At 52.3% G+C, this 13,138-nt stretch overlaps 2 protein-coding genes across 2 annotated transcripts; one reads left to right on the top strand and one right to left on the bottom strand.

The window, feature by feature from the left end:
• Positions 1–289: 289 nt before the first annotated feature.
• On the top strand, positions 290–1,513 carry CGGC5_v016856 (putative sucrose utilization protein SUC1; the record flags this gene model as incomplete). Its single annotated transcript, XM_032028342.2, has 1 exon — positions 290–1,513. The coding sequence occupies one exon, from the start codon at positions 290–292 to the stop codon at positions 1,511–1,513; it is 1,224 nt and encodes a 407-aa protein (XP_031875370.2).
• A 5,271-nt stretch (positions 1,514–6,784) lies between these two features.
• CGGC5_v016855 (uncharacterized protein) lies at positions 6,785–7,377 on the bottom strand (the record flags this gene model as incomplete). The annotated part of the gene is made up of 2 exons (XM_032028469.1): positions 6,785–6,940; positions 7,018–7,377. The coding sequence occupies 2 exons, from the start codon at positions 7,375–7,377 to the stop codon at positions 6,785–6,787; spliced, it is 516 nt and encodes a 171-aa protein (XP_031875257.1).
• Between the last annotated feature and the right edge of the window lie 5,761 nt (positions 7,378–13,138).

Raw genomic sequence — 13,138 nt, 5'->3', positions numbered from 1 at the left:
AGTAAGACAGGCATGCGATGCCTGCCACGTCCGCAAGGTCCGGTGTGATGGGCGGCACCAATGCATCAACTGTTGCTTGTCCAGGAGCAATTGCACATATAACGCGCTCCCCAAGAAACCAGGACCCAAGGGACCTAGGTATGGGCAGAGACCAGACGATCGAAGACGGACGGGTCCGGCGCCGGGTCCTCGCTGTGGCGATTCGGCGTCGAGGACTCTGCGCGCGCCCACGTCCGGGCGCGTCGCCCGACCATGCTCGACGTGCGGGCTGCATCGGGATGTAGTCGGGATGGAGGAGACGTTCGAGCCGTCGCCTCAACTGTCGTCTCACGTAATCAGGCAGCCTCTCGACATGTATCTGGCATTGAGGTATCCCATCACGCCCGTGATAGACGAGGCGCGCGTCGAGGAGTACATGTGCAACTTCGCCAAATGCCCTGGGTGCTATGGCGTTCTCGCGTCCTGTTGCGCCACTGTTGCGCCGGACCGGGATGGAATATCGTCGGCCTCTACCGATCTGCCAGGGCCGTCTCCCCAGCGCAGTATACGCAGCCTCCCTGAGCCGCCGGTCGACCTCTTGATCTCGGAAGCGCTGCGCTCGAGGCGCTTCTACCGCCTCGCCGAAAATCAGTCCCTCACGCAAATCCAAACCTCCCTCCTCTTGCACTGCGCATACTCCAGCCTCGGTAAAGACCCCGCGGCATGGTTCTACCTGCGTGAAGCGGTGACCATGCTACAGACATTGAGATACCACGAAGAGGCCACCTATGAGAAGACATCTGACCAGTCCATCGCGAAGGATGCCAGGCGTGCGTTCTGGGCTCTCTTTGTTGCGGAACGGGTCTTCGCAATCCAGCAATACAAGCCTCTTACGCTGCAGCCCACGATAGGCCTGCCCCGCGCCGACCCTCCTCCAGCAGCAGACGCTGGTGCATGTGTTCTGCCCGGTTTTCGGGACCTTATATCCCTCCTGTGGCCTATCGATGCCAGTTTCGTTACCGCCTGGAACTCCTTCGCCACAAGTTCGACGATGAGGCTGGTGGGGATGATAGAGGTTGAGCGGCTGGCACAACTACAGGCAGCCTTGTCAAACTGCCTCATCAACGTGTCTGCTTACCCTGAGACACAGCAAGCCGAGCTTCTCATCACACGCGGATGGCTTAAGAACGTTGTTTGGCAGCTGTGCTTGTCCGTAACAACGTTAGCAGGCTCAGACTCTCGTGAGAGTATGTCCTTGGGATACCCCCTGAGCATAGCCCAAGACATGGTCCTAGTCTTCCAACTGTTGCCCCGGACGGCCTTCGCCGCAAACAGGGTCGGCATCTTGGAGAGGGTATCCCATGTCGGACGTTCGCTAGCTAATGTGCTTTCGCTGAACGCGCCCGCTATCCTGCGGCCAATGACGTATGTTGGGTCCATGGAACTTCTGACGGAGATGTCGAGGATTGCAAGTCGAACCCTTGGGGCGGGCTGTGAGGTCACTGGCTTAATACTTGAAGAGTCACTCTGTTAGTAGAGGGAAACTTGGGGTTCGTTTCATCTTGTGATAGCGCAGATCCAATTGCTCACTGAGACCCCCTAGGATGCCCGTGACGGCTGCCGCTGGTGTAGTGAACCGCCCCGTAGCTAAGAAATGCTAGCCCCGCCCCAAGATGGAGCGGGTGTGGTTACTCCACAAGCTACGGAATGCGCTCCTGTCTGGCTCTGTCAACGATTGCTGTTGAGTAGATGATGTCTGGTATCGTTCGCTGCGACGAGCGTTATACAAAGTTGGCTCTCTCCTCTCTGAACCGATACGAAGGGGCAGAGGTGGGCCTGCTTAGTACACGCGATAATACGCTGTCCGGCTGTATGTGCTGCTAGACCGGACTTGTAAGTCACTCTCCTCACCCTGGTACTTGTTTGGAGTTCGTCCTAAGAGACGTGCTAACCCCCCCTTGGAGAATGTGGGGGTTGAAGCAGTGATGTAGATATGCTGATTGAGCCAGAATACCTCTGGATAGCACCTTGACAACATAGCTAGGCACTTACTACTTAGGCTGCGTCTACAGCTGGATGACAAGTTGCATGCCGAGACGAAGAGCTCGGTATGCCATCACGGCAGTTGATTAGTGAGCTGGAATTTGAAGCCGGGATCGCTCTGAGTGCGGTAACCCCCTCAGACTTGACAATTCACAGCATCCGACAACAGCTGGTTGTTGGTGCTTGCTCGCTTGGATACGCGGTGTTCGTGCCGGGTGCTGGCGGTGACCAACCCGTACTGTTAAAGCCTTGGGGGATGGCACTCATAGAGGCTGCTGAAAGGGTTGAGTTGAGGGGAAATGAATGGCGACTAAGAGCTTGGCGCGCATGTCGGTCTACGGATGGCACACGACTTGGTATTACACATGAGAAACCACCATTGTGGACGATGCAATGCGCGTTTGGCTTAGCTATGAACGGTTATCATGATCATATTAGTGACCAACCCAAAACCGCGCAACCGGGGAGGTTTTGGGATAACGACTATAGGGAGTATTGTCTAACGTATTTTTTTATAACTCAAAAGTCCGCATTTGACCGTGCCCTGCCAGGCTGTATAATCAGCTCTAGGCGCTGGCTGGTTTTGAAAACTAGTAGGGTGATATACATTAGACGAAGTATGTGGTTTAACCCTCAGAGACGGAGGAGGGGTGTAGATTTTCCATTTTCTCCGCCTGATCACTGTTGAGGTAAAGTACCCGTGTGATATAAAGTGGGACTGGTCCTGTCCGCTGCACGTTCCCGGTCGCAGTGTGAACTAATGGAAACCCATGGAGGGACTGGAAAGAAACCACAGGCGTATTATGTTCGCCCTGGCTGCCCCAGCATGCTGCCGACGGAGGGCAGCGGGGAGGAACACTTCGAGGCATTGGCATTTCTCTATTTGCTGCGCTCAGCCGCCTCTCTCGTCTTACGTTGTCCAGTGGGATATGGTTTTTTCTAACTCCGTTCAGGGGCCGGTCCGACGTGCGGCTCATGAGCTCATCACCATACTCGTCGCAACCCTTTGCAACCTCAGCTGTTCTTAGGGACATGTGTCAGTTGCCAAATGGCCCTGACCATATCTCGGGACAGTACGCCGCGTTTCTGTGTCCTATGTGTGGGTGATGGAGCACCTGAAGGCTGAAGACTACGCTGCCGGATGCTACGTAGGCCAGGCAGCAAGCAAGTGGCTGCCGGCGGCGGTACATAAGAATACTGAGGTCTCTAGGTAGCCAAATGGGGCGATCTATATCTAACAGCCATCGTCGGCGCCTTAGCCGTTCTGTTGTCGCGCCTTGCTGCTCTGGAGACGCCTGAGATAAGGTATGTACGCTCGACCGGGCTGGGGATGAGGAGGAAGACGGACGGGCCAAGACACGGGAAGTCGGTGAGACTTCTTGGACCGAAGAGTCGAGGAATTAGGCTTGCATCGACCGGGCAGATTTACGGTGTAGGCGTCACCACTGCTAAGTATTCGAAGTCGCGTCTGAACTTTCATGGCGTTCTCCGTACGCCGTACGGGAAAGGCAAGGGCGGGGAGGGGGCGGGCAGGAGGGAGGAGAAGAAGAAGGATAAAGCGGGGAGGGACTCCGCGCATAGGCTCCCGTCTCCAAGAGCCCAACACTACTTAAGTTCCAGCTAGTTTGCTTTCTTTACCTTGGCTACCAGTCCAAGGCAACGAACCGACCCCCGCCCACCCAAAAAAAAATAAAAAATTAAAAAACACACACGCACAAACGGAAGTAAAGGAAATAAAAGATCATACATGCGCATCTTGGCTGATATTGAGCCATGGGTCTACGGCCCGTCTGCTGATAATGGCTGTCAACATACTGGTGGCGTCCATGACCCTCATAGGGAGTAGTCCTTCATTCCTAACAACCTTGGGCGCTTTGATCTTTATTGGTCTACATCGTACTCAACGCCGGTCTCTACGGCACGTCCTGATCCTTAACCTCATGGTAGCTGGTAAGGTGGTCTCCTGTCGATGTCAATGTTCGGCGGGATGAAACGCTGACGACAACAACCATCAACATAAAGAAGTCACGAACTCGGCCAACAACACTGTCTCGGAGACTATCTACATCAGGGACAAAAGATTACAACGCGCGCGTCCTGGACGGCGTGGTTGGTCAGCGCTCGGTGCAAGCATCCGACTTCTCCATCCTCGCTATCGCTATAGCCACACTTCTGGTGATAAGACGGGAAGCGAATATGGCGGACGGCTCGTCACTTGAGAAGTTATCCATCTGCTGCTGCGTGTGGGTCGTTCCCATTACTACCAGCGCCTTGGCTGCTAGAATGGGCGTGATGGAGCCGGTCAGCGGGAACTGGTGCTGGATCACGCGGGACCGGCCCGACCTTCGATTTGCCCTCGCCCATGTCTGGCGTCTGTGGATCATGTTCACTACCGTTTGCATCTACGCTTTCGTCTGGTGGTATCTCAGCCAACATCTTCGCGCCACCGCGAGTACATCCTGGCTTTCGTGCGATGCTGAATCATCGACAGTACGCATGACGACGGCTTTGACCCATCAGTCCTCCAACAAACCTAGCCACCACTTCAACAAGATGAGGCTCACAGGCGTTCTAGCGTTTTGCGCCACGGTCTATGGCATGGCCATCTCAAATGTACCGAATGGAACTGAGAATGAGATCTCCATCCCTCAAGACGACAGCACAGCTGCGACGCACGAGGATCATTTCAGTGCAAGTGGGATATTCTCACGAGACCAGAGTAAGGCCTGGCGAGAGCCCGAGAAGGTTGTGGGACGCCCACTTGAAAACAACAAGTATTACTACTTTATGTCTTATAAACCGGCCTATCGCAATCATCGCCACACACGGGAGCCTTACCCGAAGTATGCGGTGGACTGGACCGACTGTGTCCATGTCGGCTTAGTTGTTGGGAAAACGGCTAGATTCCAGAAGAAGTTCGAGGCCGAATATCTGCACGTGAGGGTTCAGGACAGCAAACCGGGCGAGTGGACACAGACCCGCCATAAATGGGATGGCCCTGTTATAGATCGACGGTTAGTACTTGCCCGGCATATGATTGGTCTCATGCTGACGCAGACATCCCCAGTAATACCTACAAGGGGCAGAAGGCTTCAGTTAACATAAACAAGCTGTGGAATTATGGTTGGTCCTTACCAAATTTTCCCCGTGCGACAGATGCTTAATTACGTGGTGTACTTTAGGCAAAGAATGGGTGGCAGCTGCTGGGAAAAATATAGACGCGGACCACAACTGCCTGAAGTACCTTGACTTCCTGGTATCTGAAATCAGAGAACCCCTCGCTCAAGTGCGGTCTCAGCTGTTTTTGGTTCTGATAGACGGACATGCGCTTGAATCACGCCTTTACATGGAAAGGGGTGCTTCATAGTTAGGATACATAAATACACCCTGACAGCTTGGTTTTTTAAAAAAAAATATAATAAAAATAAAAAACAATTCCACCGAGTTTACGTGGCGAACTGTACTGATTTGACTAGGAACTGCTTGCTGGGAGGACGACCGCTGTGTTCAAACAGCCCTTACCTGTGCTAAGTGCCCTAATTGAGTCGTACACCAATGAGCACCCGTTCATTCTGGGGCCGCACGCTGGGAGTTAAGCACCTGAATTGCCTTCTAGATTGCCCTCGGCCTATATCCAGGCTCGACATAGTGCATTGATGGTGCTGAGGTAGATTGATATTCAATGCGCGGCAGAGGAAACATCGACGACGGCGGGGAAAGGGCTTTAGGAGCGGCAAGTTCAACTACTGATTATAACAATCTTGCCTGCCTTGATGGAGGTCGCTCTGGGCATGACATGCTTCCCTTGGCGTTTGACCGTGAGCGGGCGTTGACTTGGAGCGCACGACGCGTCCACAGTTGATAGAGGCTAGGACTGCTATGAAAGTGTAGCATCGGCCCCAAGGCGTTAGCCATTGCCCGGAGCCTGAGGAATACGATAAACTACGTACGACTGATGCCGACCTGGCAGCTAGGGGAAGGATCTTAAGACGTCCCTGACGTCGATTACCCCTAACAAAGCTAAGTGGCAACGTTCGGCAGTGTCAAAAATGACGGCGAGCTCAATCACTCTTGCCTCCTACACCAGCAAAACTATCTATGAGGCCAGGAAATATTTCCTTACTACGTAACATACCAGCTGCCATCTCTAGAGGAAGGAGGCCGGGGGCTTCTACGGGTGGGCAAGCCATGCGTTATTAGTCCTGTTATTTAACTTGGAAAGGGAGTGGGTACGAGGACACAGTGGATGGTATGAGTCTGCCGCCATGAGATTGCAAGCGTTGATATCCTGGGGACTTGGGTGCTTGGGTTCTTTGAAGTTGGGTATAATAACAACGATCAGGATGGGGATAGGTTAGGAGGGATGGTGATGATGATGATGATGCGAGCTCCCGACTCTTGGATAAGGACACCAGATAGGACCAAGGGGGCTCACCAGCTTACACAGGCGACGGTGTTGCCTGGGACACGGACGTCGAGAACATCTGCATCCCACGTCGCAGGGGACAAGACGGGTAAGATGAATTAAAGAAACAAAAAGACCCAGCTTACGGAACAGGCATGAACGAAAAGAGACGCGCGTCCCACGCGTATTTGGCGAAGAAGAAACGGTCATAGGATCAATCAATCGAAGCGTGGATTAAAGCGCTGATAAAAGGCAATAAACTGCTTCTCTCTAATGCAGACTCCGAAACATTTCCACGGCCCTCATGGGCCTTGTTCAATACCAATGGGCATACCAAACGATCCTATCTCCCTCGCCCTAGTTGATGCAGAGCCGGTCGACAGCGGTACCGCGTGCCCAGGCTGGGTATACCGTACCACCCTTGCCTGACACAGCAACGCGCAGAACCTCAGGGCCCCAGGCATTTGGCTTTGGCTCATGGAGGACCGACGTGATGGCGAAGATGTGGCAGGACTGGAGCTTGTACGTTAGCTATAGGAGATAGGAGGGTGGGGTGAGGGACGGCTTGTAGACGTATGGGCTTAGCTTACCGCGGGCCGTCTCGGCTTCCTTCTGTGCCCATTCATATATGTTCGTGCCGGGGGGGATAAGGCGCACAAAGCGCTTGGATCCAAGATGCTCGCCGGGCCCACGTGCCTCCAGCTCAGCTTGTGCCTGACATCTTCGATGTTATGGGTGGTGAAAAGAATACGGTAGTTGTGAGGAAGGCTCCACTGCAGCAGCTCCATGTTCTTCAGAAGTCGGAACAGGGTTCTTCGGGGTACTGCCCAGACCGAGGGCCAGAGGTCTGTGAACGGCTTGTTGACAGAAGTGAGGGCGGCTTCGAGGATTTCGTAGACGACTGGCTCAAATTGGTCCTCGAGTACGTACGTGGGTGTGTCGAGGGGCATTCTTGAGATGTTGACGGGGATGGGGAAGTGCATGCGCCCACCCGAGCGGACAACGGCAGGAGCGTGAGGTGCGGCGACTGCCGCATGGCGATAGTGGGAGTTCTCCCGGCGGTTGTGGGGATGATCTTCTTCTATGGGGGATGCTGGCGTGAGAGATTCGAGTTTTCAGCTAGCGTCTGATGTTGTATTGTCAGCGTGCGACTGTGAGGAAGGGAAGTATTGCGAGACGAGGGGTCTGCGGGGGCAGTACGAACCTAACATCGCAGTGAACATGCTACTACCAGCACTATCTGTGGCCACGTCAGTGACTCCATAGACCAGTCTCATCGCAAAGTCGAATGCAGCATGCTACCGCGTGGCTCGAGGGCCCCGCGCGCTGCTAAAAGTTAGTGACAATAATCTCCCCTTTCGTCTTCACGTTAGTGAGCTTGTTAAGAGAAGTTTGAGGTGTTCTCGTGCTCCTCGGCTGACGGATAACCTTAGTATCACTGGCCTGGGCATGCTAAGGCTCCCCTAGCAAGTGGACTTGATAGCTAGGTTCAAGCTAACGGAAGAAGTCTAGTCATGGAGGACCTGCTAATTAGCCATGGAGGGACATATGCTATGGGCATAGGGGAGGCGGCCTCGCCACCCCGATGGCGTCGAGGCTGGCGAGGAAAGGCAGACATGAAGAGCTTCGTTTCAAGACAGTGGATGGACTCAATAGCTTCTGTAGATATTGCGCTGTAGTGTGCGGAGTGACAGTAATTGATAACTAGTCATGGTGTCGAATTGGTTCGATAGCGATGAGTAGAAAGGAAAGCTGTGAAGAAGGTGATAAGCTTTGATATTAAGGCCAGAGCCCACATTTATATTAGGAGTGGCATGGACATATATAGCCGTTACTGAAAGACGAGACCGATGGACCAGATAATATGAGGTGGGAGAAATGGGGAATGCCTTGAGCCTCAAACGTAGGTCGACATTTCCGTTTTATAGTCCACTCACTCGGTATCTCGCAGGAAGCGTGCCAGCACTGCCGATGCGAGGGATAAAGTAGTCAAATAGGAACTCGAAATACCGAAACTTCGAGATCGAAGGGAATTACCGAGTGAACACCAGAGTGTCTGACGTCGGAGGACGTGTGGGTAAGGTGAGAAGATATCTGATATCGAGGGGGAATGTCCGTGACAACGTTCAATCATAAGCACATGCTAGCGTGTCTGTCCATCGTATAGAATGCTTGCTGGCTTGCCCCGCGATCTTCTACTGTTGCGTCTGGGCTGTTGCGGTTAGGAACGAGCTATGCTTATCCGTAGCAGACGTTGCATCTTCCTTCGCCGTCCCCATAAGCATAATGGTTACTTCTTCCGTCTATCACCCGGTTGAAAAGAACCTGTTGGTATTCGTCAGTGGGAAAATGCTCCGTCCCTGGCGCCTACTGTCGTAAATTGCTGGCTTTGCTGCTGCTTCTCCTACCTCTTCTGAGCGAAAGTCGCAAACATCACCGCTATCTATAAAAAGACCTCTCATCTCCCATCTCATCCTAAACCTATTCTTCTCCCTGTACACAGACATACAGCTACAATCGAGGCAATACCAACTGATAACTGCTTTGTCGGTCTATAAGCAACCTTCCCCCATACTACTATAGCAGCTCCTTGTGAGCAGGCAGCAGCGCTCAGCAGCAGCGTTAAAGTTTAAACCGCAAGGGTAGGCACTTGCTAATATCACGCTACTTCCTAGCGCTTTCTAGCATACTTACGTGGTTCTTCTAGATCAATCACTGCTTCCTTCCTTGCCTAAGGTAGTCTTCTAACAGTAATTGACATACTAACCTCACTGTTAAGACGTCTTCCGGCTGCCGCGCCCGTCCTTGTTTCGGCGCCCGGCGTTCCGCGCCTGCTAGTCTCTTCCGTCCGCTCATAGGTTTCGGCACCTCTTAGCCTCAGAGCGGCCCTAAGAAGGATCACAAGGACACACGATGTGTCTTGCCAGCGAATGCTTCAGCTGTATATGACGCGGATGAAGAAACAACGAGGGCCGGCAAGACGCTCTTCGGCTGGCGCCCTGGTTTCAACACAGTCAGCAAGCCTTGCTACTCTTGAGGGCTCCCAGCCCCACGTCAAGTCCTGCTGCAACAAGATCCGGAAGCACCGAAAGGCCCAAGACAAGCTCGGAAACGACAAGTGCCCCGCCTCTAGCCCTGCGGCGGCTTCGAGGGCACCTAGGCTCCTATGGCCGTCAACCGGGGCGAGGGGCGCCTTACTGTTGACCTCGATGAGGGCAGAAGCACCCCATAGTCTAGGCCAAGCCTGGAAACAACAAGTGCCTCGGTACCGGGCATCAAAAGACGATCCAGCGTTAGAAGGACCCTATTTGGAACCTGGACCTTGTCCCAACCGGGCATACGATCTATGGAGTGCACCTCAGGGAAGTCTTCAACCTTGTCACCCAACTACGTCAGTTCGTATGAACCAGCCCTTCAGCGGTAGTATTCGCCGAGGACTTGGTCTGAATGTGGACGTTGGTAGCACAGCTCAGCTCAGCTGTCTAGGAGGGTAACAGGCGGCAGTTGCACATGTTCGTCCGACATAACAGAAGAACCTCTAGAATGGCTTGTTTCTACTTTATGATGAAATTTACCTGGAATCTTTATTTGCTATAGGCTATAGGTTACTGTTGGGATAGGATTCCGCTATGACTGGACGGCATGGAGATGGGCGGACGCTTGTGTTGTCTCGATCATAAGTGCTATACTGGGATGCTTACATAAGGACGAGTCGGGAGGTATTAGCTCCGGGGTAGTTGAGTGTGAGTGTGAGTCAACGTGAACCATTGGAAATGGTCTAGATCTTTCCAAACTCTTTCTCGATTCAATCAAGCCATCCATCTATAGGCCGAAAACTTGGGTTCAATAGGCACCTCGCTAGTAGCTTCAATTGCATGTATGATTAGTGCATTAGTGCAGTTCGGTCGCAGAACCCTGACCCCTGTCTTCGTAGACCCCACTCTGCCTTCTAGTGGCTATTTCGATGAATGATCCTATCACTCATTGTGGACGCTTGGTCAGGAACCTCTAGGAGGGTGGGTAGGGTTAGGGAGGAACTAGGGATGCATGTCGTGCTTGATCAGGCCAGACATGCAGGCACCGCCGCACTGGCCCCTTGGATGGATGGTGAAAACGCGAAGCCGAAACTCTAAACCAACGACATGGGTGGCCGACCACGAGCAATTGCCGACAATGTATCCTCAAATCTCCTCTCGGCTGTTAAGGGAGATATTCTGCACCTAAGTCCCGCTATTCTTCTAACCCAGCCTGCCCGGATGCGACCCCATAAGTGCAAAACTATCTGCCTGCGACAGTCTAGATCCACAGCTGCATGGTTTGAGGCAAGGTGATTAGGATGCGCCGGGGTCTCGGTAATCTCCAGCCGGAGCAGTCCTGCGGGGAGTGCCAAGTCACAGCACCGCTAGGGGGATCCGGAGAGAGGAATAGGTGGGGAGTGGTGCGCGCTAATCGCGAACCACGCTGGATAGGTGTGACAGCTGACGGCCGAGCGGCCCGGTCGGTTTAGCAGGTCCCGTCTGAAGGATTGGGTCAGAAATTGTGGGTAGGTGAACAGGCCCTCCCCACGCCGGTCTCGAAAGCCCTGATCCCCTCCTCATTCAGGTTCCAACGGTCCGATGAACCCCTTCTCGGAATAGGGACGAGCTATTTGCCCATCTTTGCAGACGGCGCAGGGCATAGAGATGACGTTGTACAATGACTTATCATGGCTGGGGCTTGATAACACCTCCCAGGCAGGCTAGGGGCGTCTGTTCTTCACCAATGAAGGGATGATTTCCAATCTCGACTCACTATTCAGGTTTCCACAGTTCCATACCTGGCTCTTATCAGCACGTGATTCGCAAGTGATGCTTAAAGGCAGAGGGGCGTCATAGTCTGTATGAGAATGACAACATCAGCAACAATAGCAACAATAGCAGCAAACTTCCTACAAGGCTATGGGCCGGATGTTGCTTAAGACAGGCATTGCTCCACTGATCGATATGGAGAAAGGGGGACGGGAACCAGTATATGTGCCTTTCTACTGGCTAGAAGACGCAGTAGGTAAGGCCTTGCTGCGGGAACCCTTTAGTCCTGTATTGCCTCTGAACGCGAGTCTGACTTTGCAATAAACAGCAGAAAGCGATAGACTAACGGTTCGGGTCTCGGTAGAATGACGTAAGATCCGACTTTCGCCCATCAGTAGAGCTGTGCTAGCCGGGAGGTGCGTTGCTTGATTTCCTAGTTGAGGTAGCAGAGCCTGTAGTTGGATTGGCGTCCTTGCGTGTTCTACGCCTAACCTAGAGGCTTGAAGTTAGTTGAACTTGGGGAAGTCTTGCTGAAAACATCCTTTGATGGAGCCTACACCTAACTTGGGCTGACCTTTCGCCGACATGGTCGGTCTAGTCAAACAGCCACGAGCCTAGAGGTTATTGAGTATTACAAAAGTATTTAGAGCAACAGATACGATTGATCTTCGCATCCGTATAGAAATATTTCAGACTATACCTTGTGGAGGGATTCTACAGACCTCTTTAAGGTCTCCTCACCACACTGATTTCGTCTCTATCCAGCGCACCTTGGGTCTCGCTTATTTCTCTTTTCTCTTCTTTCTTTTTTCCCCCCTTTTTCTTTCTTTCTTATTCTTTATTGAGTTTCTTTTCGTCTTTCCTTTTTTTATTCTCCTCTCCTTCTCTGTTTCTTGTGATCCTATCCAGCATTAGGCGAATTTTATTATAGTGTGTCTAATTAGCTGCGTTGCTTGGATGCTTGGGTAGGCCTCTTGTTGTTGCTGTTGTTTCCTCTATTCAAAGGATCGTCTAGGAAGAACCTCAGCGTAACCTGTACAAGCTGTTTCGGACTGTATCAGCTCCGTGCATAACAATACTCGTGTAGCCTTCACCTTCTGAACAGAAGACACAACTTTGTCTTAGCGTGTAATATACGGCTACAGCTGGAGACTAGCTATTTTGCGATGGAAAATATCATTGTTGTCGTAGTCTCTGTATATGCCTGCGTTATCGATTTGCGTGGTTGAATCAGTTCCTAGCGATACAACGGCCGAAGCATTAGCTAGACTACTGTTACGAGCGGGTCAGGGCAACCAACTGTGGCACAAAGCAAAAGCTTCGATAATGACAAATCCGTTGTCATTGTCCCCTGTTCTGCACTATATAGTTACGAGCCTACAGTGACCAACTGTAGCGGTCGTAACAACTACTTACAGAGCCGACCTTTCAGTGAGCTCCTTCGTTCGTTCCAGCTTTCTTAGCTGACATTGCAGATGGAGAAGCCGGTGCAATGAATCTAAAAGGCCTATATGCTGTATTCTTGGCGGTGGGGTGATCAAACCTCGCTTATGTTAACACTGTTAATTGTACCTCATGTATTAGAAAGCCTCTCTGTTGCGAGACTAATGCCTGTGTATGGTTTTCAGCCTCCCTTTGCTGGCTTGATGAAAGGTCCCCGTCCTTGAGACGCGTGAGACTACCGCGGTTGTTATCGGCGTATACAGGGGGCCGGCGGGTGGGGGGTCTCTTAGAATAGGACAGGGAGCGGTCAGCTGAGACGCCTGGGGAAAGCTATAGATCTATGGCTGTGATGCTGCTACGAAAGACGAAGGTTAGCTATATTTGAAGCTGTGGAATAGAGGAAGTTGAGAGATTTGATGGCTTTAGCAGGAACCCCTAAATAAGTTACGTAGTTATCGACAGTCCTGACAGGATAATACCT

The sequence above is a fragment of the Colletotrichum fructicola genome (assembly GCF_000319635.2).
Source record: "Colletotrichum fructicola Nara gc5 chromosome Unknown KSG_Nara_v1_contig11, whole genome shotgun sequence".
NCBI classification, from domain to species: Eukaryota; Fungi; Ascomycota; class Sordariomycetes; order Glomerellales; family Glomerellaceae; genus Colletotrichum; species Colletotrichum fructicola.
This window is presented reverse-complemented; position numbering and strand designations above follow the sequence as displayed.